The sequence below is a fragment of the Trichosurus vulpecula genome, chromosome 3 (assembly GCF_011100635.1).
Source record: "Trichosurus vulpecula isolate mTriVul1 chromosome 3, mTriVul1.pri, whole genome shotgun sequence".
Lineage (NCBI taxonomy): Eukaryota > Metazoa > Chordata > Mammalia > Diprotodontia > Phalangeridae > Trichosurus > Trichosurus vulpecula.
In genome coordinates, this window is record NC_050575.1 from 102,762,262 (window position 1) to 102,788,248 (window position 25,987).

The 25,987-nt window shown below is 38.5% G+C and overlaps 1 protein-coding gene across 2 annotated transcripts; it reads right to left on the reverse strand.

Annotated features, from left to right (window-relative positions):
- Positions 1 to 221: 221 nt before the first annotated feature.
- On the reverse strand, positions 222 to 25,928 carry DSN1 (DSN1 component of MIS12 kinetochore complex). Of its 2 annotated transcripts, XM_036751071.1 has the most exons (12): positions 25,738 to 25,928; positions 25,625 to 25,661; positions 24,140 to 24,188; positions 19,912 to 20,214; positions 17,937 to 18,010; positions 17,491 to 17,563; positions 11,611 to 11,698; positions 4,348 to 4,407; positions 3,852 to 3,923; positions 2,845 to 2,992; positions 1,604 to 1,691; positions 222 to 1,068 (listed from the first exon to the last, which is right to left on the reverse strand). In XM_036751071.1, the coding sequence occupies exons 1-12, from the start codon at positions 25,773 to 25,775 to the stop codon at positions 986 to 988; spliced, it is 1,113 nt and encodes a 370-aa protein (XP_036606966.1). In that variant the 5' UTR covers positions 25,776 to 25,928; the 3' UTR covers positions 222 to 985. The 2 variants fall into 2 exon arrangements, with proteins under 2 accessions (XP_036606966.1, XP_036606967.1); XM_036751072.1 differs by lacking the exons at positions 24,140 to 24,188; positions 25,738 to 25,928 and having other exon boundaries at positions 715 to 1,068; positions 25,625 to 25,629.
- Positions 25,929 to 25,987: the final 59 nt, after the last annotated feature.

A 25,987-nucleotide genomic window follows, 5' to 3' on the forward strand; every position in this document is an offset into this window, starting at 1 on the left:
TTCGTCATGACTAGTAGTCTGCAAGCAAAGAACACGCTGGCAGTGTTGCCCGGGGTCGCCTGGCTAACTTCATTACCAACGACTGACATGAAGCAGTCTCCCGCAACACTTACAATAAAAATCTATATAATTTCAGTATTCCCAATCTCAAAATGAGGAGTGCTCTGGTTTACTTTTCAAAGGCAGACAACCGTTCAAAGAACACAGCGCAACAGAGCAATCAAATCACAGGCAGCTCTTTATTGTACATTGTTTTAGAAAATAAAACCAAGTACTTGGGGGGGGGGTAGTTGGGACTGGGTAGTGAACATAAATATTAAGACAAACAAGGAATGGAGAGATACGTACATAGTGACTAATGTAATGAGACCATTTTAAAGTAAATTATATATATGTACATCTTTCAAAGTCATTTCCTCAGGAGGCCGCAGGTCTACTTGGGTGATGCCATTAATCCAAACATTTTTAGAGCTCCCTATGGAGCCATATAAGAAAATCTATATCATTATAATCGTCCTTCATTTTTTTAACCCTCATAAAGTTTACTGACCTTACATAAGGCATGACCGACTTTATTCGCTAGACATTAAACCTTGACCATTTCAAGGGTAAAAATGAACACTCTGCCCTATATGAATAAAAACTTGGGGCCACCGAGGATATATACATACATACATACATATATATATGTATGTATGTATGTATGTATGTATGTATGTATGTATGTATGTATATATGTTTTAAAATGTGTCATTACTTCCAAATCCAAATTCCAAAAATGTCTTCAAGAATGGCATCCATCACTGGATTCTCTGTAAAGACTCTGGAGATAAAGTTATAAATGAATATTCAGAGTAGTTAAGTGCTGATGCCTGTTTTTAAAGTGTCACATTAATTTATAGTCATACTCATAAAAGGCAGCAACTTCTCCAATATGCAACCATCTGAATGACAATCTGGAGGAAATGGATGTAGACTGCGATCATTAGCTGAGAGATGGTTTTTCTAGTTGAAGTTTGAGCAGTTTTCGAATTGGTGAGGCTTCCAAATGCTGGGCAGTCCTTTCTCCTGAGAGAAAATAAAACAAATATTAAAAAAAAACAAAACAGCCTTCAGAAAAAGTGGGGGGGAAACAATTTTTTAAAAAAGATTTTTAATTACTACATAAGGATGCACAATGGTACTAAACTACCAGTCCTCTATGATATATTTAGCATTTTCACCAAAGAATGGGTATTAGGAAGAAGGGAGAAGATAAGTCTACACTCTTCCCAGACAGAGGTCCACAGACTTCCAAGGGATCCTTGGATAGATTTCACATCCATGAACTTGGATAGGAAAATAATTACATTCTTATTTTCACTAACCTTTGGTTCCCTCTATAATTCTGTATTTTATTTTTCGCATTTAAAAACATTCTTTTGAGAAGACGTCCAATCCACAGACTTTACCAAACAACTAAAGTGGTCCATAACATAAAAAAATTATAAGAACCCTTGATTTAGTAACATAGTACCTAAAGGGAAATTTGAACCTATTGGGGAGTTTGTTTTAAGAGAAAACAATTTTTCTTTACTCTCCAAATGGTGACTGTTTCTCTTACCAAGTTGCACAGACATCTTCTTGAAGAATTCGGTAGTGTCTTCAATAAAAGAATGCAATAGCCTTATCGATCCTTGTAGCTCATCTATCTATAAACAAAAACATTCAGTGAACGTCTAGCCCGATAAACAAGTCCATTCATTCAGTCTCACTTTCAATTTGCTATGAAGGACAATAGGATAATCTGAATCAGATAAGAGTCTCTTTCAGTTGCCTCTCTTTACATACAATAATTCTAGTCTGTAAAAATATAGTTTCTGCATCTCAAGAATTCATAGGAGAAAGGTTAGTTGTTCTAAGAATAGAAAGTAGTTAGAATAAGCTATTTTTGAGGAAAAGGCAATTTGCCTGCTCTCAGCACTCTGTCACGGGCAACGGCAAACCATGTGTTTGAGAGATGAATGGGTAGTCCTGTGGGAATGTTCTAGTCTGCAGTGATATGAGTTAAAGATCTGCTGCAATGCCCCAACAACTCCTCCTGCAGTCTCCCACTCTGCCAAGCAACTTTCACTTTTAGTCCCTAACCTTTGGGGAAATCTTAGGACCTCTGGCCCTACAATAGTTAGTTTAATGATACACCTTAAGTAGAATTTCTAACTTCACAAAAAGATCCTCCAGATTATGTTAATGATTTTCAAGTAAGAAATTTTTGGAAGTTCAGGCAGTTTCAGGTTAGCCCACTTATACATGGAAAGTTGTATTTCGGGAGTAGAAGGAAACTAGGTACTGCTAACCCGAGGTCAGATCTCTGCTGCAAGGGTAATATAGAAATGCATTAACACTTCACTTATTCCGGAATGGTTAGATAACATGAAACCAAACCTTTTTGGCCTTGCTTTTTAAAACTGCATTCATACTATACAATTTAGAATTCTTCTCATATGGTTAAAGCCCTCAGACAAAAAAGCTAATAAATGCAAGTAATCATGTAATACTCAGCTAAAAAAAAATTAAGCTAAAGGGAATCACATCTGAGATTAAAACAAGTAGCTGCCACTTGAGCTGTACATATTCAGACTATCTCCCTTCACATACTGATTCCTCCAAATTTCCAGCAGGAAACAATCTAGCAGAGTGAGAGAACTCAACTCAGGACTTACTGGCTGTTTTCCGTGAGAATATAAGTTCTTTGGGAAAGGGGATTGTTTTGTTCTTTGTATTTACATGTCCAGAGCCTAGCACAGTGTCTGGCTCTTAATAAATGCATCTTTGATTGACTGAAGTAAATAGGAGTCAACTCACCACAATATCCATGCAGTTAAAAACCTCATTCTGGTTGTCTAATATTTTCTGGTAGTCAGGCTTCGTGCTAAGGATTTCACTTTGTGAAGACTGAAGATACAGAGCAGGGTCCAGTTCTATATTGGTAATTTTGGCTTCTTCTAATGTCCTTGAAAAATAAATAAAATGCTTAGAACAAGTTATTTCTGAATAAAATGATATTTCTCCATACTACATTTAAAAGCCTTCTTACACTAAACTGAAAATTGAAATCTTCTCTTTCCATCTTACCCAAAAGGGCTTCCTAATGAACAAAAAAGTTTCTGATTACGTTGATGCTTTTCAACTGAGACCTCTCTAAAAGGTTGGCCTGTTCTATACCACAGGGAAAGCCGTATTTTTGGGGTGGAAGGAAACTATAAGGTATTACTAACCTGAGATTGGATCTCTTGTTGCAAGGGGAATAAAGAAATGCATTAACAACTCATTTATTCTAGAATGGTTAGGTAGGATGTCATTTCTAAATAATTTGTTTTCATTTTTTTTTAGCTTTTAACTTTAGAATTTCATTCCAATTGCTTTGACTGCAATCTCTCAGAAATGTATTATACAATCCTAATATCCTTGCTGAGTACCACCCAGTGGGTATACAAGAGAAGCCAGAGGTGGCAGGTACCTGCAGGACTTAAGAAGTCAGTGCTTTCTGTCTTCACTGTGGACCCTATTTCAATGCCTCTACTGGGTCAGCACTAGAATTGCCAGACAGCGCTACCAACCTTTCCCTAGGAACTGGCAAGGTAAGTAAAGGTTAAGAATACAGAATTCTTTGTTCAGTGACCACAACTAGTCTCTTTCCCCACAAAGAAGGGGCAACTTCAGAGGTAGCTAGTATGTACCATCTCAAAGATCTCTAAGAACACTAGCCTTCCTAAAGCTTTAACATCCAATTTGTACTAATAGCAAAAAAAAAGGTTAATAAATCCCAATTGGGAAAAAGCAGCTCCTTATTTTGATTACAGAGATTTAACCTGGATATCTCTTCAGCTTCTTTCTGGTGCCGCAGCAATAGTTGATCCCAATTCGCACACTCCAAAGACAGCCTGTATAATTAAGAAAATGCATACATCATGGCTGTTGGTTAGGTCAGGGATCCAGTTAGTATAATGTTCATAAAAAAGTCAATGAAATAGAAGAGCTTCAGGAAAGCTTCCAGGATTATGAGATGTTAAATAAATTTAGCCAACATGGATTTAAAAAAAATTATTTTCAATTTAGAAAAATCTACTTTCCCTTCCTCCCACCATCAACTGAAAAAAGTGAGCATGTTCTTTAAGTTAAATGAACACTTTTATTTCCTGATCTTTATTCAATGGGATCAGATATCAAGACATTCCAATACACTTTGAAAAGAAGGCTTTTAACTCCTAATACCAATCTCTTTTGAGAATCCACATTGTTTGATATTAATTCTTCCCAGGTTTAGTTGAGATTGAATCAGATATAGCTCAATCATTACCCACTCACCTGGCTATATATTCTTTTATCTCTGTCATTGATGCTTCCAAGGCAGTATCCGTTGACTGCCTGAAATAGAGGATTATAGGATTAACAACTCTCAAGAAGCATCTGATGTTAATAGCATCATCTGTAATAGTCTAAGTATTCTTTGGACATACAAAAATATTCAGAATCCAGGCCCTTTCAGAATATCCTCAACATAGCTGAAATAGTCTTGCTGTCTCTAGCCTTTCCCATATCTAATCGATGCTATGCACTATCACCACATTAATTTTCCTCAAAATTTCCATTGTGCTACTACTGTTAAAAAAAAAAAAAACCCTTCAGTAATTCACCGCTGCCTAAAAGTTCAAAATCAGCTCAGCATTCAAGCCCTTTCATAGCCTGGTACATTTACCTTTTAAGCCTCATCTCCCATTACACCTTTACATAAATCATCTACTTTAGCCAAACACACCTTCTACTTTATTTTTAAAAAAATTTTGAACCTAAATGACAAAAATGGGCATTCTCATATGTAGAGAACAGAGGATTGCATACAAAACCATGAATCTCCATTTCATGCCACTTTTAAAAATTATGTAACAAATTTCACATATTATCTTCAAAACTGTCCTGACTTATTTTTGCTTCATTCTCAACTTCCTTCTCCTCTATGCATTTAAAAATTGTTTCAAAGGACCATTTTTTTCCCTTAGTATTACTGCTAAACCCTCCAACTTACATAAATTACTTAATAAAAAAAAAACTAAAACAATCCTTGTAACAAATAAGCATAGAAATCTACACAGTGGCCTATCTAAAAATTATCTCTCTCCACCCTTACATCTATCACCGCTCAGTCAGGAGGTGGTATGTTGCACCATAGGTTCTCTAGATGTATGCTTGGTCAATGCTTTGATCAGAGATCTTAAGTCTTTCAATATATACATAATTAGCTTTCCAGGTTTTGCTCACTTCACTCTCTACAAAGTCATACTACCCAGGATTCATTTCTATTTTTCATGGTACAGCAATATTCCTGTATGTTCACGTAAAATAATTTAGCCATTCCTCAACTTTTAGAAATCAAATTTTATTTTTTAAATTAGCCATAATCTACCTTTTCTCACCTCCAACTGAAAAATAAAGAAAAACCAAGCCTCTGTAACAAATATGTATAATCAAGCAAAACATTTTCTGACACCAGCCATGTCCAACACAATGTCTCTATATGCTGAATTCATCACCTCTCTGTCAGGAGTGACATTTCATGAGTCCACTGAAACTGTATTTGGTTATTGTGTTGATTGCAATTCTCAGGTTCTTCAAAACTGATATTTTTTACAATATTATTCTTGTATAAATTGTTCTCCTTCTACTCACTTTACTCTAAATCAGGTCATATAGGTCTTCCCAGACTTTTCTGAAACCAGACCATTTCTTTCATTCTAGTTCATATAGCAAAATAGCATTGTCAAAACTGTATAGTGTAATTTGTTCAGAGATTTCCCAACTGATGGGTACCCTTTCAGTTTCCAATTTTTTTGTCATCACAAAAAAAACCCCCCACTATCAATATTTTTATACAAAAGGAGCCCTTTCCCTTTCTTTGGCATACAGAACTAATAGGAGTACAGATGGGTCAAAGGGTTTCATAGTTTGATGACTTTTGCGGCATAATTCCAAATTGTTTTTCAAAATGGCTGGTTCAATTCCCAGTCCCACCATTAGTATGTTAATGTAGCAGTTTTCCTACAGGCCCTCCAACATTTGTGATTTTCCTTTTTTTGGATCAACTTTGCTTATCTGTGAGGCAGAACTTAAAAGCTGTTTGTCTTTCTCTTAATTATTAGTGATTGAGAGATTTTTCACATGGCTTTTGATAGTTTGGATTTCTTCCTCTGAAATCTGCCTTTGACTGTTTATCAACTGGAAAATCAGCTAAACCCCAACTGATGCAACACCTCTTTAGTTTCTAGTTGATTTCCTTTTCTTTTCTGATTTTTAATTCTCCCTTCCAGATTAGGAAATTTATGGCTTTCAACTTTCCCTTCCCCACTATTATCCTGCCTCTTACCAATTCCTCTCCCCCATTCCCACATTTCTTGTTTAGTTTGCTCTATTTCTACACAAAGGTTCATTTCATGGTCACTCCTATCCCTTCCTTCATGTTTATATACTCTTCTCATAAACACCAATCATGAAAAACAACAAGTTTGGCTTCTTTCTCCTTCCTTTCTACACTAGCATATTCCTTTTGCCTTCCCTTCTCTTTTCCCTCTTAAAATCTTCATGACAAAGCCAGGTCACTTCTAGGATTTCTGCTTTTCTAATTTGACTTTCTCAATACCTACTGAAGAAATTAAGGTTCTGAAGGGACCATGTTTTTTCTCCCTCATTAGAATGTAAGCACTATATCATCATATCACCCTATCAAATTAATTGGATACATTAAACTTTCTAGCTTGTTCTGATTTTTCCATTTGCATTTTAAAGTTACTTGCCTCTGGCCTTTTCATCAGAAATACTTGAAAATTACCTATTCCATTAAATATTCCCCTCCTGCCTTCATATTATAATCAGCTTTATATGGTAAATTATTATTGGCTATAAGACTTTTGTCTTTTGAAATATTGTATTCCAAGATCTCTTCTCATTTAAAGATGATGCTACAAGGTCTTGTATGTTCCTAACTATGGTTCCTTGATACTTGAACTTCTTTCTGAATGTTTACGGCATTTTTTTTTCCTAGATGTGGAAACTCTGGATTTTGGCTACTATTTCTCAGTCTGCCAGTCAACAAACATTTATTAAACACCTACTATAAGCCAAGCACTGTGCTAAACTGGGGATTTAAAAAAAAAAAAAAGAGGCAAAAGACAATCCCCTGCCCACAATCTAATGGAGGAGCTCACACAATTCAATTCCTGGGACTCTTTCTTTCAGAAGGTGATCTCTAGGCAGTTTCCTTTTATGATTTCTTGAAATATAGGGTCCCAAGTTTTTCTTTCTTTTAAAAAAAATTTTTTTTAAATCATGCCATTGAAGGAGTCCAGCGATTTTAAATTATCTCTTTCATCTGTTTTCCAGGCACTTAGTTACTTTTGATAGCCAGTTCCTTCTTGTTTTTCTCCACAAGGAAGTATTTTAATGATACAAAATTCATACTTCTTAATATCCAATACTTGTATGGACCCCAAAACTTGTGGAACTGAGTGCTGTAAACTAAAAATAAAAAATAAATTTATTAAAAAAAGAAGAAAAGGGGCAGTTAGGTGGTACAGTAAATAGAGCACCAGCTCTGGAGTCAGGAGAACCTGAGTTCAAATCTGACCTCAGACACTTGACACACTTACTAGCTCTGTGACCTTGGGCAAGTCACTTAACCCCAATTGCCCTGCCTTCTCCCCTCCAAAAAGAAAAAACTTGTATGGGATTCAGTAAAATAGCAAATATCAGGGCCTTATCATTGGCTTGCTCTCCCATTCTGATAACTTTCCCTCATTTTTACTTATAGTCCCCCCACTGATAATACCAGTGATTAGTGTCCCAGTTCCATTTAAACCAATTAATATCAATTGGCTTTACAAAGAGTATTTATTATACAGATATAGTAGGAAAAGAAGTAAAAATACTTCCCCTAACATCTGGGGGCGCACTTTCCCATATACTACAGTGATCCTTGGAAAGAGTAGGCTCAAATTTTTTAAAATAGTATCCCCCCCCAACCCAGTTACATGTTAAAACAATTTATTTTAACATTTTAAAAAGTTCTGAGTTCCAAATTCTGCCCCTTCCTTATCCCCTCCCTGAGATAAGAAATCAGATATAAATTATACCAGTGCAGTCAGGTAAAACATTTCCATGTTAGTCATTTTGTACAAGACTTGAACAAAAAAGAATGAAAGTGAAAAATAGCATGCTTCAGTCTATTTGGACAGTATCAGTTCTTTCTTTCTCTAGAAGCAGATAGCATGCTTCATCATGAGTCCTTTGGGAGTGTCTTGGATTATTGTATTGCTGAGAATAACTAAGGCATTCACAGTTCTTCATCATACAGTTCTGCTATTACTGTGTACAATGTTCTTCTGGTTCTACTCCCTTCACTTTGCTTCAGCACATTCAAGTCTTTCCAGGTTTTTCTGAAATCATTCTGCTTGTCATTTCTTATAGCATAATAATATTCCGTCACATATACCACAGTTTGTTTAGCTATTCCCCAATTAACGGGCATCCTTTTGAATTCCAATTTTTGTAGGCTCAAATTTAAAGCAGTTTCTACATGGCATTGGTCCCAGCAAATTTACTTTCAGATGAGGCATGGCTGGTGCCTGGATGGATCCACATCTCTTACTGCTGTAATGGGTCATGTAGAGCAAATTCCAGCATGGACTTCCAACTACTAAACTTCTGATGGTTAGTGCTCCTGACCTTTTGAAGTTCACAAGATCATAGCCATCATCAATCTCTTTTATCTAAAACAGGAAAAGAGAGACACAACAGAAACAGAAACAACTGGGCCATGTACTCATCAGACACATTGTAGAGCCGTTAATAGGGAGGTAAAGGCCTAAGTCTTCTCTCTTCATTGATAGTTTCATCTTTTTCACTGGATGTGCAGATAGGAATGCAGACCATAAAACCATTTTTTTTTCCTTCACATTTTCTTATCTTCTTTGAATCTCTTGATTTTATTCAAATATTTCTTGCCATCTTGTGGTCACTGATTTCTGTTTGTTCTATTCCAATTTGGGACGAGTTGATTATTTGGATGTTACTGTTTTCTTTCCTAAACTATTGATTTTCCTTCCAATTCTCTCCTCCAGAGCTTTTTATTTAATTTTTTATCTCTTGGCTGGTCTCTTCCAAGTATTCAAGTAGTGCTTATATGGAAAATCCATTTTTTTCTCTTGAATCTCTGCTTGAAGTTGTTATAGAGTTATATACTTTCTTTTGGGGAATTCCTAGACTTATAGTAATTTTTAATACTGGCCACTATCTTCTCTGATTTACTTGTTTCTTCAGTTTAATTCCTGAATCGGGCTCTCTGCCAAACAGGTTCTACTTCACGCTGCATTATGGTTGACTGTTCAGCTGTACTCAGTCTCATCCTAATGTTTTCTGGGATCTAGTGCTGACTTTCACCTCCTAGAGTTAGGCCTTCCCCAAAATTCATAGCACTGAATTTTCAAGACTCTCTATAGAATCTCAGTAGAATACTTGGAACCTCAGAGACTGAGATGTCCAGGTCCAATCTGTACTCACCCTGGTTGTTACTATTCTCATTGCTCTTGTTGCCTTTGGCCAGAGAGGCCACCAATCCACTTTTTAGCCTCCATGTCTTTGTTCAGTGTTCCTCATTTAACAGTCTTAATTATTTTTCAAGGCCCAGTTCAAATCCTACCCCCTTCATGAAAAAACCCTTCTGATCTAGATCAACTGGAAAAGATCTCTCTCCTCTGCAGTCCTGTAACATTTATTATCAACCCAACTGAAACATATATTAATTTGTAAAATTAGTTTTCTTTTCATCTGTACATGCTTTTGCTTTCCAAATAGTGCTGTTTTACACTTCTTTATATCTCCTAGTACACTTAGGATAATGCCTTATATATAGCAGATGCTCAAGTATTTGTTAGCTGACTCATTTCCTCCTCTATAAAATGAGGAGAGTTGGACTAGAAGATTTCTTGGTGGCAAAATCTTAAGAAAGATTGATTTTTTTGATTTATTTGGCAAATAATTTATAAATTAATAACCTAATTTTATAAATAAATATCCTTTCGATGTGTAACCTTTTAAATGTCCACTTCTTTGCAGAGGAGGGAGTAACTATACATACGGAACACTGCATAGGCCAGAGTTTTCAAATGGTTCAATCAATTTGCTGAACTTTTTTCCTCCTCTTTTTTATTCTATATTATAAGGATGGCTCTCTGGGAAAGGAAGGGATACACTTGGAAATATGGGTAATGTAATAACAAAAAAAAAATCAATGAATTTTTATTTAAAAAATTGGAAAGTGGATAATTGATTTGAATTAAAATTTTCTCATAAATTAAACCTATGCAGCCAAGAATAGAAGGAATGGAAAAAATTGGGAAAAAACTTTCATAGCTGATCTCTCAGATAGAATGTGATTGGGCTGGAATATCACTGTGGTGTAGGATATGATGAGCTGGTTGATTTGGAAAAACAAGGAAAGACTTGGACTTACGAAAAAAAGATGCTTATCTACCCTCAGAGAAACAGAGGATAAGTGGAAATGAGCATAGTGTGGTCTTACAGATATGTGTGTGAGTGTATATATGTGTATGTTTATAAATATCCATGTACGTGTATGTGTATATATGTATATGTGTATATAGACAGATAAACAGAGAGATAGATATATCCTCTATTAATTGTAGCCTTGAGGGGGAGGGAGGGAGAAGAGAGGGGAAAAATATAAAGTAAAAAGTGCACAGTAGAGAACAAAAGAAAACCTACAAGAAAGCAAAGAAAAGCTTTGAAAATAATGTCTAGTATTTATTATATAGATTTTCTTGAAATGGAAATTTCTTTTATGTTGAATCCTCTCATGTTCTGCTGTATATACGGCAATGTCTTTTTTTTTTCATTTTCTTATTTTGTACTTAAGTCTAACATAAATTTTAAAAAATAAATTCTAAAAAATATATACATACAGAGTAAATTATTTATCTAAATGATACCTCCTCTTCTGTCTCTGAATGACTAGGTTACAACTCCTTGTACTCCAAATTAGAGTACATAAAAAAGCTAGAATTTCCCCATTTCTTGGTGAATACGCCAACTCTATGTGATAAAATATACTTTTTCAGGTTGGTAACTTGGGGAAGGGAGAATAAATTAGGCTGGTCAATGTGGCACAATAGAAAGCACAATGGTCTCAGAGCAGGTATATTTAGGTTTGAATCCCAGCTATGTGACAGTGTGTAACCTTGGGTAAATTACTCTTTGTTGGCTGTAGCAAACTCACCTACAAACTGGAGGATAATACTTGCCCTATCTACTTCATAGGCTTGTTATATGGATTGAATAAGACTGCAGATGGGGAGAAGGCACACGACAATGCTGATCTATGTCCAGTTTGGCCTTTGGTAATGTTAGTTAAAATTTCTAAACACTTTACAAGTATCCTAGAGTCTGTGGATCCATGTTAATCTTCATGACTGACAAGAAAAAAGAGAACTGCGCAACTATCCAAAAGCATACAAATTTTTGTTCAAATTACAACCTTTTAAGAACAAGAGAAGTTACTATTACCCTTTTGATTCATCAGAGCATTTCTTTAAGGTCCCATCATCTTCAAGTTTGTTTGTAAAATGCTTGAATTCTTCAGAAATTGAAGATACTAGAAAGAATAAAATGGAAATGCAGAGAAATGAAGGTAGCTTTATAAAACATATATATTTGACAAAGATCTTACACATTAAATATTGAAGGTATCAGAACTAGAATCCTTACAGCTCAGCATTCAGCTAACATTTATTAAGTATCTACTATGGGCCTGGCACTAGGTGGCATAGTGGACAGAGCTTGGAGTTGGGAAGGCCAGCCTCAGACACTGACTAGCTCTATGAAGCTGGTCATAGAAAGAGGTCTGTCTCAGTTTCCCCAACTATAAAATATGGTAACACTAGCACCTACCTCCCGGTGTTGAGGATCAAACAAGGTAATATTTGTAAAGCACCTGGCACATAGCCAGCATTTAATAAATGCATATTTCCTTCCTTCCTGGCACCGTGCTGAAGTGTTGAGGACACGAAGACGAAAACAAACCAATCTCTGCCTTTCAGGAATTTACATTCTACGTATGTGTATATGGGAGGGAGGGGAAGAGAGAACCACACATACATAGAAAACTAAATGCAAATAAGTTGTAATAAGCTTAAAGTGCACTAAGACTTTTGGGATACCTTAAATATAGAAGTAATTTCCAGGGAGATGGTACTAGCACTTAAAGGTAGCAGGATATGCTTCATGTAGCTGGCAACAACTGAGTTGAGTTTTTAAGGAAGACAGAGATTCTATGATGCACAGGTGAGGAGGGAAAAACATTTCAGGCTTGGCAAGAGCCTATACAAAGTCATGGAGATGGAAGATTATATGTTATATAGGAAATAGCAAGTATATCAGCTGGGCTGGAAAGCAATCAATCAACTTAATAACAATTATAAGGGCCTATCATATTCCAGGCACTGTGTTTAGTGTTGAGGATCCAGAAAGAGGTAAAAGACAGTCCTTGCCCTCAAGGAATTCACAATTTAATGAGAGACAACATGCCAACAAATATATACAAACAAGCTATACAGAGGATAAATAGGAAATAATTAAGAAAGAAAAGGCCCTAGAATTAGGAGGGGTTGGGGAAGGCTTCTCATAAAAGAAGGGATTTCAACTAGGACTTAAGGAAGCCAGGGAGGTCAGCAGGTAGAGTTGGGAGAGAGCATTCCAGGCATGAGAGATAGAGAAAATGCCTGGAGCCAAGAGATGGAGTGTCTTATTTGTAGAACAATCAGTATGCCAGTATTACTGGATTGAAGAGTACATATCTGGGAATAAACTGTAAGAAGATTAGAAAAGTAGGAGGGGGCGAGGGTTATGAAGGGTTTTGAATGCCAAATAGAACATTTTGTAATTGACTCTGGAGGTGATGGGGAGGCAATGGATTTTATTGAGTAGGGGGTTGACACAGTGCCACCTTTAGGTTGTGAACTTTAGGAAAATCACTTTGGTGGCTGGAGGACAGATTGGACTGGGGAGAGATTTGCTGAACCATCAGAGGTATTGTCCAGGCATGAGGAGATGAGGGCCTGCACTAGAGGGATGGCAGTGTCCAAGTAGAAAAGTGGGTACATGCCAGAGATGTTGCAAAGGCAAAATTGACAAGCCCTAGCAAAAGCTTGTATATGGGAGGAGGGGGTGTGAGGGATAGTGAGGAATCCAGGAAGACTCCTAGGTTGTGAGCCTAAGAGACTGAGAGGATGGTGTTGCCCTCTACAGTAATAGGGAAGGTAGGAGGGGGAAGGGTTTAGAGGGAAAGATGGAGTTCTGTTTTGGACACATTGAGTTTAAGGTATCTTCTGGACATACAATTTGAAATATCTGAAAGGCAGCTGGAGATGAAAGACTGAAGCAATCAGACAGGTTGGGGCAAGATAGGCAGATTTGAAATCATCAGTTTAGAGATGGTAACTAAATCCATGGGAATTGATGAGCTCACCAAGTGAAGTAGTATAGAGGGAAACGAAAAAAAAAAAAAGAGTCCAAGACAAAAAGAGTTTGTGAATGAGAATAATGTGCAGTAAGCCTAGAAAGGTAAGGTCAGGCCAAAAAAATGAAAAAGATCCAAAAGCTAAAAAGAAGCTTATTTTATCATGGAGGCAAGGGGGAGCCACTAGAGGTTCTTGAATTGGGTGACGGCTACACCTGGATTCAAGGAATATCAGTTTGGCAGTTATGTGGAAAATGGACTGGAAAGGGGATTGAATGGAAGCAAGGAAGCCAATTAGATTAGTCCAACAGTCTAGTCCAGTGGCAATAAGGGACTTAACTAGGATGGTAGTGATGTGAGTGAAAAGAAGGGTATGGATGAAAGAGATATTGCAGAAGCAAAATCTCTAAGATTTAGTAACTGGTTGGATATAAGGGTTGAGAAACTAGTCTTAGGGGCATCCAAGGTTACAAACCTGGGTGAGTGGAAGAATGGGGATGCACTTAATAAAAAGGGGAAATCAGTTAGAAGGGAGCATTCTGGGGGAAAGATAACGAGTTCTATTTTGGTCAAGTTGCTTTTATAGACCTTTGTAGACACCTACAGGACATCCCGTTAGGGATATTCAATACGAAGTTGGTGAGTCAAAATTCAGGGGAGAGAATCTGGCTGGATATAAAAACCTGGGAATCATCTGCAGAGAAGTGATGGCTAAACTTGGGGAAAACAAAAATCACTAAGAGAATGTATAAAGAGAAGAGGGCCCAGAACAGAGTTCTAGGGTAGACCCCAGATTTGAAGATCTTTCCCACCCATTAATAGGCCATGTGACCTGCTTATATCATAGGAAGCCTAAGTTACATGTGATAGGAGGAACTTCCTGACAGGAAAAGAGAGAGAGGGAGAGGGAGGGAGAGAGAGAGAGAGGAAGAGGGAGAGAGGGAGGGAGAGAGAGAGGGAGGGAGGGGGAGGGGGGGAGAGAAGGGGTGGGGGAGAGGGAGAGAGAGCAGTTATAGCTGCTAATGGTTGCCGTTGTGAGGGTTAGAACTGAACAGGCTGACTTAGCTGTACTGTCAGTTTGTTTTTGGGAAGACACCAGCAGGGGGTCAGAGAGGTTTTGGGATGGCAAGGCTCCATGTTTCGATATTGTGTATTCAATGTTTTACTGCTCTGACAGATTGGATAAATGACTTGTGGGATATGGTTCTCTGGTGTCTGAATAAATGGTTTACTTCTTCTCCCTTCTATTTAGAAGTAGAAGGGCTTTAGAGGAAGAAATGGTTATCCTAGGATAGGAGGATGTAATTTATTGCTCCCTAACAAGGTAATGGTCTAAAGGCACTGGTCTCTGTGAAGACTGGAAACAGAGGCTACACAGTGGACCTAGAGATTTGGAGCCATGACCAAGGGAAGTTACTGTTGAGCCAGGAACGGAAGTGCCAACAGAGATCCCTAGACGAGGCTGGATTTTACTCACAGCCTATCGTATTGTATGTGAAAATAGGGACAGACTATTACGAGAGAGAGCAGTTATGGCTGCTAATGGCTGCCCTCATGATAGTTAGAGCTGAACAGGCTGACTTAGCTATGCTGTGAGTTTGTTTCTGGGAAGATCCCAGCAGGGGGTCAGAGAGGTTTTGGGATGGCGAGGCTCCATGTTGTGATATTGTATATTGAATGTTTTACAGCTCTGATAGATTGGATAAATGGCTTGTGGGATACGGTCCTCTGGTGTCTGAATAAATGGTTTACTTCTTCTAACTTCTATGTGGAGAGTCTCGTATACTTTGCAATACAGAACCACAGAGGCATTTTGACAATTATCATCTATATTGTTATTATTGCTTTACTGATACAACCCATGAATGGGAGGTGGTACAAGAATGATGACTTCCCTCTAAAGAAGACTGAGAAGCCAACAGATCAGTAGGAGTTGAAGCAGAAAAGAACAGTGTTATGACAACCTTGGGGAAGGGGAGAGAAGAGTGTCTAGGAGGAGCCAGTGGTCCACAGTGTCACATCCCGAAGAAGTAAGAAGTGTAAGTAACAACAAAAGGCTATCAGATTTTGGCAATTAATAGTTCATTGATAATCTTAGATAAAGCAGTTTCAGTTAAGCGATAAAGTCAGAAGCCAGATTAAAAGGGGTTGAGAAATGAATGTGAAGAAAGAAAGTGGAGGGAATAATATTAATATTTATTGATACTTATGTGTTGATATCAGTACTGAGAATGGCATCTTGAGGGGATGGTGAGCTCAAATTAAGGTTTTTTAAGGATAGATAAGATCTAAGCATATTTATAAGCAATAGAAAAGGGCCTTGTGGACAAGGATAGAATAGAAATTAGAGAGAAAGAGAGACCAAGGAAGGCCCAAGTTCCCAGAGAATACAGAAGATGGGATGAAGGGCATAGGCAGAAAAATTGGCATTTGCAAAAATAATGGTATCTTCTCCTCTAATATTAGAGAAAAGGAAAGAGGAGGATGTTATTGAAGTAATTTGGAATGTGGAATTGGAGAGAAGATGGAACTTGCAGCAGATAGTCTTGACTTTTTTTGTCAAAGTCTTCTGCTGAGAGGAAGTAAGACAGAGTCAACTGTGGAAGAATAAAGGGATTGGCATGCATCAATGAGGGTTTGGTTGCAATTGAATGATAAATCTATGGTAGACCCAGCCAGCAAGGTCGCACAACTTTCTCCAATGGCATTCAGCAATATATGTACAGAAGCAAAGACAGAAACTAACAAAGGGTGAGCTGAGAAAGGACAAAGGGACCAAAGGAGAAAAAGGAAGAGGATAATATAAAGTTGAAATGGTTACCTATATGGTCAAGATTTTTAGAGGAAGGTAAGGCTAGAGCAGGAGTGATAGCAAGGGAAATCACAAAGGGGTTTAGTAACTAAAGGTTGTGGTGATGAGAGAGAACAGATTTAGAAGAATGTTAAATTGCTAGGATCAGGCAAAAGAACATTCAAAGTATGGATCTTGGACATGTAACAACCATGGGGGATGACTACAACAAGAGTATAAACATCCTGTGTGATGCTTTAATATGCTGCCATAACATCAAAAGAGTTGTGCCACTTGAGGAATATGGAAGGACCCACCTAAGAGCTGTATTAATATTCAGTATGGAGGCTAGGAGTTCTTTGTGGTTAAGTACAAGTGAAATGGGAGATAACATTGACAAGGTGACATTTTTGAGGTCACTTTTCAATGATGTTTTTTTACAGTGTGCTTAAAAAAAGTTAAAATGTAGGCCAGTATCTATTATATTTCAATCAAAAAACTTATTTCTGATTATACTAGTAGAGGGTTTGAGAAGTCAAGCAATGGGTGTGAACAAAATCAAGAGTCAGGAGGCACAATGAACAAAATGTTGCAAATGATTAGTTAGGAGAATTAGATAACAGTAAGCTGTACTTAGTACTTAGACTTGGAAGAGCAAGTTACTACACCCACCAAAATAATGCACAAGTTATATAAATGATGCATTAGTTTTCAAGAAGACTGTGAGGTAACTCCATTTAAGGAAATAATTTTCCCAACAGAATATAAGTTCTTTCCTAGCAGGGACTGTTTTTAGTTCAGTGTAGTTTTTCCTTGTATTCTTAGTATGTAACCCAAAGTAAATGTTTAAATGAAAATTGAATTCTAAGTGATAAACTAAAGGGGCAGAATTTACACTGTCAGGTAAATCTTAGCTCAATTGTTTCTTAGATCAGGGCTTCTTAAACTTTTTCCACTCTCGTTAGTGCTTCTTAAACTGGTCTCAATCCACAGTCTAAGAAGCTCTGTTGGATGCCTGAAAGGTACAAAATGGCTCCATCTTCGGTAGATTCATGAAGTGGCAAACAGCAAAAGTTAGTGCTTCTCTCTGTGTGTTTGAAGCTTACCAGTTCACCTCAATTTCTCCTTAGTAACTTACCTTTGGCTTTAAAAGTATCGAGACTGATGCTATCAACGTCTCTCAGAAAAGGTTCAAGTTTCTGTGCAGAGAACTAAAAACAAACAAAAAAAACCAACCACTTTCATAATTACCTCCAATCATCTGAACAAATGGAAAGAAACACGAACAGTCCAAAATATGAACTATAAACATAAATCCAAATGTTTATTAACACTGATGTCTCAAGTTAATTCACTGTGCAAGTCAAACTCTTATTTAAAGAGGTCAATGGATTGAAATGACTTTTGTTGTTATCCACTGCCTCCTAAGTAGTGAGGGATAGCCGCTGATGTGCGCATCTTTAGGGGAAGATTTTTTTAAATGTAAAAATAAATTACATTTTATACATTACTACATGGTTAATACTTCTTTGGGATTGAGACTTCGCCAGGATACAAAAGCATTTCCGAACCCAAACATCTTACCTGAAAACTGGAGAGTAGGAGGCAGCCAAGGCGTTTGCTTTCAGCCAAGTCTATGCTGATAGATCTGCTGAGCTCTAACATACAAAAGCATCACCGTCACACTAAAAGAAGTAAATCTTTCTAGTCAGCTAGGTACTTTTATATCTAAAAATAGGTCCCTTCGGGTACAATCTAATTTAAGATAGGAACACCCCTATGATTTCTTTTTCATTGACTGAAGGAGAAATCAAATATAATTACAATATCTCAATCTTCTCTTGATGTGAGTGAATAAGGCAGTTCACATAAATTAAATTACCAAAAAACTGAAACTTACTCTTTTAAGTAATGAAGCTTTGTTTAAAAAAGATAACTTTCCTAAAAGTTATTATAAAAGAATGACAAATAGGAAGAATTCAAAGAAGACTTGGATGTAACATGAAAGTGAAATATGAACCAAAAACTATAACTATATAATTGAAAACAACTTTAAACAGCAACAAAACTCAGATTAAATAGTAATGGACAATGTTAGTTCTAATTTATTAGAGTTAAGCATGTACCTTTTCATTTAACTAGTATAAGGCTGCCTGTAGCATCAATCACAATCACTCTTCTTCTTTTTTTTTTTTTTGTTTTAGGCAGGCCAATTGGGGTTCAGTGACTTGCCCAAGGTCACACAGCTAGTAAGTGTGTCAAGTGTCTGAGGACAGATTTGAACTCAGGTCCTCCTGACTCCAGGGCCGGTGCTCTACTCACTGCGCCACATGGCTGCCCCCACAATCACTCTTTTAGACTATTTTGCTTAACTTTTCAGAGTATGTACTTTGTGGAGGGTTAAATTGTGATTCTACTGAGATTTCCATGCTATGTCAAAACAAAATCAATTAAAATAACATAACATACTTAACAACACTGGACATTTATATGGATCTACAATGCACTATATATATATATATACACACACACATATATATATCTTACTTTACTATCTTATTAAAGTGCCCTGAAAGCAACTTTTTCTATTGCTGCAGGAATATAATTTATTGTTACCATAGAATACTACACTTCTCTCAGGCAGGGTAGGACTGTTTGTCCCCTATGTAAATCCATCCCTTGTGCACTCATATGCTGTCATTTCACATTACCTCTAGCGTGTCTGACAACCCTTTACTGTTTCTAATCCATGGTGTTGATTAACTAAGCAAATGAAAGCTACTGGGGTTAACTGGGCAGCAAAGCCCATTAAATCAGTAACCTTTTACACCCAACCCTAAACCAATAGGCTCTGGGTGTGGGCCTAGAGTTGGCTCCACTAGCTCCTACAATTATTCTTTTTTTTTCCTTTTAAAAATAGTGCTTAAAAGCCTTTTATGATTTCTGTCAGGGTCAGAGATATATTCTGGATGGTTAAAAACTGCTAGAAGTTTGATCATCAGCTTAGTGAGGCATTAGACTATAGAAAAGACTAACTTTGACCGGCAATTCTTACTGAAATGTTCCAGATTAACCATGAGTCTTTTCTTTACTATGACTTAAAAAAAACAACAACCAATAAATCTACATAAAAATCAGTATCAAATTTCTCTAACAGTAATAGTCATTGTAGAATACAGCAAATTCTAAAGTATAATCCAAAGAGCTTCATAATTTTAATTTTTAGCCTTCTCTGTAAGATGTATGTGTTCTTAATATCAAAAAACCCTGAGAAATCATTATCCCCATCATTCTCTGCTTTAATGGATTAAACAGAAGGTCAAAGGTTGATATATTTGCTACTGTTGTAATGTGACCCTGGATATTTAGATGAGGCCAACAAAAAGAGTGAGAGATTAGAAACTGCTCAGGCAATATATCTTACATATAAATGTGTGTGTGTGTGTGTGTGTACATATATAAAATAGATATAATGGATAAAGAATACAGGTTACCAGAGACAGGTGTGAATATGGTAAAAATCTAAGCTTAAGAGATTTGAATATGTTTATTACTATACCTGTGATACCCCGATGAAAGGGAGGCAGTGACTTCCGACGGTTTGTTTCTTTCATACTAGCTCTACGCCAAGACTGACGCTTGGTTTTCTGATTGCTGTCATATTCTTGTGGGGGCATGTACGTGGGGCTGAGATCTTGAGTTTTTCCTGTTTCAAGGCTGTCCTCAGAATTCTTTCTTTTTCTTGAGACATCTTTGGTAGTGTTTGGGAAGGCCGAAGATGCAGCACAGATTTCCAGAGAGGCATGGCTGGATGTTAATTGATGATCTTGAGTCTTGGGCACCACTACTTCCTCTTTAGGCACTTATTACAAAAGGTTAAAATATTAAAAACCTGCCACCAACCAAACATCTTTGTAAAGCAAACAGGCCAAAAAAATGCTAGTACTCCAAATCAGAGACACATATATAGAGGACTTCATTGAGAATATAGAATTCTAATGCTGGCTGTGGGGGGAAGTGTCTAAGGGACAGTCTAGTCTGGTGTGGAAGTTTAAAAATCTTCTTAGGCTCTCCACCCCTTCTTAGTAATTACATATCCCTTTTGGGGAATGGGAGTGGAGGGAGAGGGAAGCAAAAAAAATCTAAGCTTAGTGATTTCATCAGAGTAGGGACTTGATTGTGAAGACTCCTTCTTCTGTTGCAAGTCTCAAGAGTTGCCTGGATCACTAATAAATGACTTTTTAGTGGGCATACAAATAGTATGAGTTAGTTTAAGACTTGAGCATCTTAATAGTTATCAAATAATTTCAAAGTACTGCTAGATACCTGCCACATCACTGAGAGATTTCTATTTCAACAATGTATAATTATTCTACACTTGGTGAAAGAACCAGTTGCTAATGAGATAAAAAGAGACTTAGAAAAAAAATTTGCCATTAATCCCATATTCCTCAGCATTTGTAATGTGTTTTTTATTTGTCAAAGCATTTCCACATCGTGATTTTATCCTTATACCATTCCTATAAATACTTCTTGGCAAATTTATCCTAGTTTTTTAGACTTTATTCGTTTTTTAGATAAAAAAGTTAAGTGGTTTAGCAACAATGTTACAGAGTTATAGCTAGGTCTAAAAATCTCTTTACCATCTGACAGTTTCTCAATCTTAAAATCCTGAATCTGGATTTTCTGGTAGTGTAAATAGGTTTTTTCTTTCCTTTTTTTTTTTTTTAGAAGGAGGTACAGGGTTGGAGTGGAAAGGGAGAGAAGAACTGGGTCTCCTTATCTGGCCCGAGCTAGAAACTCATCAGCTACTTATGAACTCCAAACTGGCTGGCAATGAAGCTTTAACTTGCTGCTTTTCTGACCTGAGCTGGTCTGCCCCTCCTGAGGTAGATTTGTCACCAGATTCACCATCTTGGTGCAGATATGTTATTAGGTTTAGCCCTACTCTAGATGAGGACTTCCAAACTCTAGTGATCCACCTGCTTCAGCCTCTCCAGCGGTCCCTGTCCCTGCCCCCTCCCCACCTAAACAGGCTCTTCATACACTAATGCCTAGCAAATATATAGGAACAGTGAGTGACCATTATCTCCTGGTCTTTTGCAATTGAGTGGGATGGATGTACTAACTTGAACTTACCAGTTACCTTCAACCAGAGTATTTCCTTAATATTTTCAAACCACACCAGAATACATCTCCCCATTATCAAATTAACTAAGATTTTGCCTCCAATTTACCCTTTTAGTCTTACTTAATACTATTTCCTATCATATGTTCCAGCCAAAAGTTTCATCAAGCTTACAGAAATATGTCTGGAGACTAAATTAAGAAAGCTCTACGTACCAACCTTCTAATCAGAACCTTGGGACTAATTAATTTGGTAGCTCCTACCAACTCAGAGTACCTTCCTGTCACATGGCTAGCAAATCTCTTCAGCTTACTTGCCAACCTCCAGCTTTCCCTTAAGTTGTCACTTGGTCAGATCTACAATCCACCCCAAATGTTCATATGGACTACTGGTGCCCAACCTGCAGTAGAGCATTCCGAGACTGTACTGGTCTGATCAGCCACAGTTAAACAGGACACTAACTTGACTCTAACACAGTGATGTCATTTTGGTCCTCTTAGAGAACAAAGGTCAAACATATGGATAGAGAGGGATCTATAGATATATCAAAGCCCTTGCCTAGTCAAATTCCCCCCCATCCCACACCCCCTTTCTTTTACCTAGATCCCTACTCCTCCCCAGTCCCTTATACCCTTGCTACACCCCCCTGCCTCCCAGCATTAACTAAAACCTGGTCTTCCCCTAACGATACCACATCCCTAAAGACTCTCTTCAGCGTTACCTACCATTTCATTCTTTTACCTCCCAGAACCAGGAAGCTCACTGAATTCTTTCTCCCCAATGACATTCTCAGAGACTTTATCATTATCATTCACTAACTTTTATCTCTTTGATTGCTCATCCTCTCTTGATCCTTTTAACTACTATTCACTAACCTCCAGAGCCTTGTCCTTCCTTTTCAATTACTTCAGCCCCTGGTCTAATCACTACTACTTCAATTTCGAGATTTATACTGATAACCTAACTCTCAGGTTTCTAGCTTCTTCATTCTCAACTCCTACCTATGACATCCATCACTAGTGTATTTCAGTTACTCATTAGGATGGTGACATCTTAAACTTTATCATCTCTCCAAACTTCTCCATCCCAAGATTCTGAACTCTTCTACACCCTTATTCATTCTGCAACTACTCTTTGCTTTTATTATGACCCCATCACCCCTCTTCTAGTTCTACTTTCCTCCCCTCATAGTCTTGATCCTATGGCTCGTCATTTCCCTATTTTCTCCTCTCCTTGAATCCTTTACTCACTTAACCTCCAGTTGCTTCTGCCCTGCTAAACTCCAACCCTGGGTAACCCAGGGTCGGTAAACCCAGTTTGCCCAGTGCTTTTGAAAGAATTCACAGAACTAAGTTGGCTACAAAGCCATGTTATTCTGACCAACACTGGGACACCACTACTTCATGGCAATCTATTCATCTTATTAACTTCCCATCACACACAAACTTTCTCAGGCCCTTAACTCTGCACCCTGACCCCAATCACTCTAAGTAAAGTACCTTAGCTTACTGCTCTCTTCCCCTTCATTGTCAAACAATCTATAATCAGTGTCTCTTTGCTATCCACAACCTCAATCCCCTTCCTGGTTTTGCTTTCTATCTCTACTATACTACTGAAATGACTTAGTTACCTAATTGCCAATCTGAATGGACATTTTTTTTTAGTCTTACTTTTTTTACTCTTCTGCATTTGACACTGACAATCCCTCAACTCAAAAGAAGTAGCTAGATGGCTCAGCAGATGTGGCACTGGGCCTGGAGTTCAGATTTGGTCTCAGACACTGACTAGCTGTGTGACCCTGGGCAAGTCACTTAATCTGTTTGCCTTGACCCACTGGAGAAGAAAATGGCAAACCACTCCAGTATCTTTGCTAAGAAAACCCTGTATGGTTTCATGACAAGTCAGACACAACAATCCTTGGTCTTGACAATCTGTCCTTCCTTGCCGTCCATGTCAATGCTCTCTTCTGGTTTTCATCCTAACTCTATGATTATCCCCTCTACCACCTTCCCTGGTTCTTACCTCCTTCCATTCCCTTGATGTGGGTGTCCTCTGAGGATCTATCCTACCCTTTTCTCTTTAGCAATCCCATTCACTCCCATGGGGTTAATTATACATGCTATAAAGATGACTACCAAATTATCTTTAGGCTTATATTTTTAACTGCTTGAAAGGTCATTTCAACAGGGTACCACAAAGTCAACCTGTCCCCAGTCACCCAGGCACAGCCTTAGAATCATCTTCAAGTGTAGAGGAAAAGGGAAAAATCAGTTCTAGTCCATTTCACCACTATTTTATCTTTTGCATCTATCCTTCCTTTTCACTCCCCCCACACTAACTTAAGCCCCCATTATCTCTTGCCTGTAGTCTCATAATACATTCCCAACTGTTTCCCCCCTCCTCCTTTTCAGTCTTCCCCTTCTCTTATTTATCCTTCACACAGCTGCTAAATGTAGTACTCCTAAAAAAATGTAGGCTCCTAAAAAATCTTCATGGGCTCTCTATAGCCTAACAAATGCAGTCCAAATTTCATAGTTCTATCTTCCTAGTACCATGCCTTACACAGTTTTTGGTCAAGATCTGCGATTTCACTAGGGTAGGGAGTACATGCTTAATAAATATATCTTAAACTGAATTCACTTTCATTTCTAATACTCACCTCTTGCTGCCTTAGTATCATTCAATGAAGTCGACCTGGGTGGAGAACCCTGGATAGCAGGGAAGCAAGAAGATTCACCCTCTACAATCTGTCCACAAATCGTCACATCCTATGCCTGTACCGTCTTCCATTCCCTCCTCCAGATATTTGCTTACCTCACTTCCCCTAACTGGGGAAATACTATGTCCCATCCACCTCTGTTCCCTGAAATTCCTATGACTCTTTCTAGGTCCAGCTTATATATCCCATTCTAACTATATAGCCCTCCTTTACTATCCCAGCTGGAATTACTTATTTCTTACAGATTATAACTGACTATATGATTCATGACAGGTATGACACCATATAGTAATTTATATAGGTATAAAATCTTGCCTTACTCTACTCAAAGCCCGTTAAAGTTAGAAGAGACCTTACAGATCACATAACTCCCTAATTTTACAGCTGGGGAAAATGGGGCTCGGAAAGATTAAGTGACCTTGTTATAAGGTCTAAAGAGAAAAGACTGTTTTGCTAATATTTTAAACTTTCCTACCCCCCTTCTGAGGGCCTGGACACGGGATCCAGGCCATAAGAGCGACTTAAGAAAGGTTATTGGATTGAATGTCATCGGAGGAATGAGAAAGCATAAAAGGCAGTGAGTGAAAGGAAGGCCCAGTGAAAAGTGGAACGTTTGGGAGAGGGGGGAGGGTACAGTTGGGGCAGGGATTGTTTTTCCTGTCTTTGTATCCCAGAATCGAATATGGTGCCTGGTCCATAGCAGGTGCTTTAAAAGGCATGTTAGATAGGAAGGAGGAGAGTGGGGAGGGGCTGAGAGAGGGGAAAACGTGGACAGGGTTTATTTCCCCTTTTTTGTTTATAGTCCCAAAGCCCAGCCCAGCAGGAATTAAAGAAAAATCGTCTATTAAGCACTTACGGAGAGTGTGGGGTACTAAGTTTTGCCAGTGGCAAGTGCTTAACACTTGAGGTTCAGGGGTGGAATGCGGGACTGGACGGAGCCTTGACCTCCCTCCAGACTCTGCAATCCGGGGAGACTGGACTCCCCCAAGAGCCACGACAGCTACGCCTCCCCTAAGTCCCAGCTAAAATACTTTCTTTCGGGTCCTCTTAATTCGGGTGCCCTCCTCTCCAATTTAACCTCTATGCTGTTTGCACATCATCTTTTGCACTCGGTCTCCCTTATTGGATGCCCCAAGGCCGGGCACTGCCTCTTGCCTTTCTTTGTACCCCTATAGCTTGGCACGGTGCCCGGCACATAGTAGGCGCTTACTGAATGCTTGTAGACTGGGGGGGGGAGTGTGAGGGGGAAATGAAGGGAGGGTCAAAGAGAGGAATGGGGTGGTGGGAGGATAAAGTCAGAGGGGTAAGGCAGCAAAGGAAGGACCAGAGAGGAGATATGGGGGAGGGGAGGGGCCAGTGTGGAACTTGGGGTCCCGGGCCACCCCAGACGCGAGGCCGGCAAGGGGCGGGGCGGAGCTTCCTCACTTCGGGAATCCGTCGGTCCAGGCTGGGGTTTCCGCGCCTGAAACACAAAGCTGCTCATCAGTCTCCCAGCGCACGACGGGAACTCTCCCTTCCCGCTCTCCGCCTGCCGGTACCTGCAGTCCCCGAGCTCCGACTCCACAGGCTGGGACATTTCACCGACGCCTCCACCTCCGAAACTCCCGCGCAAAGCGGCAGTGACGCCGCCGAACTGCGCCTGCGTAGAGGCGGGACGTCTCCCGGAAGGGGGAATAAGGTAAACATTCGGAGACGAACTGGCCCGATGATGTCATCACGCAGCGCGTCCCTAGCGTGGGGAACCGTTAGGTTTTAGTTTGGGCGTTAACGGTAGCTTAGGCCGGCGTC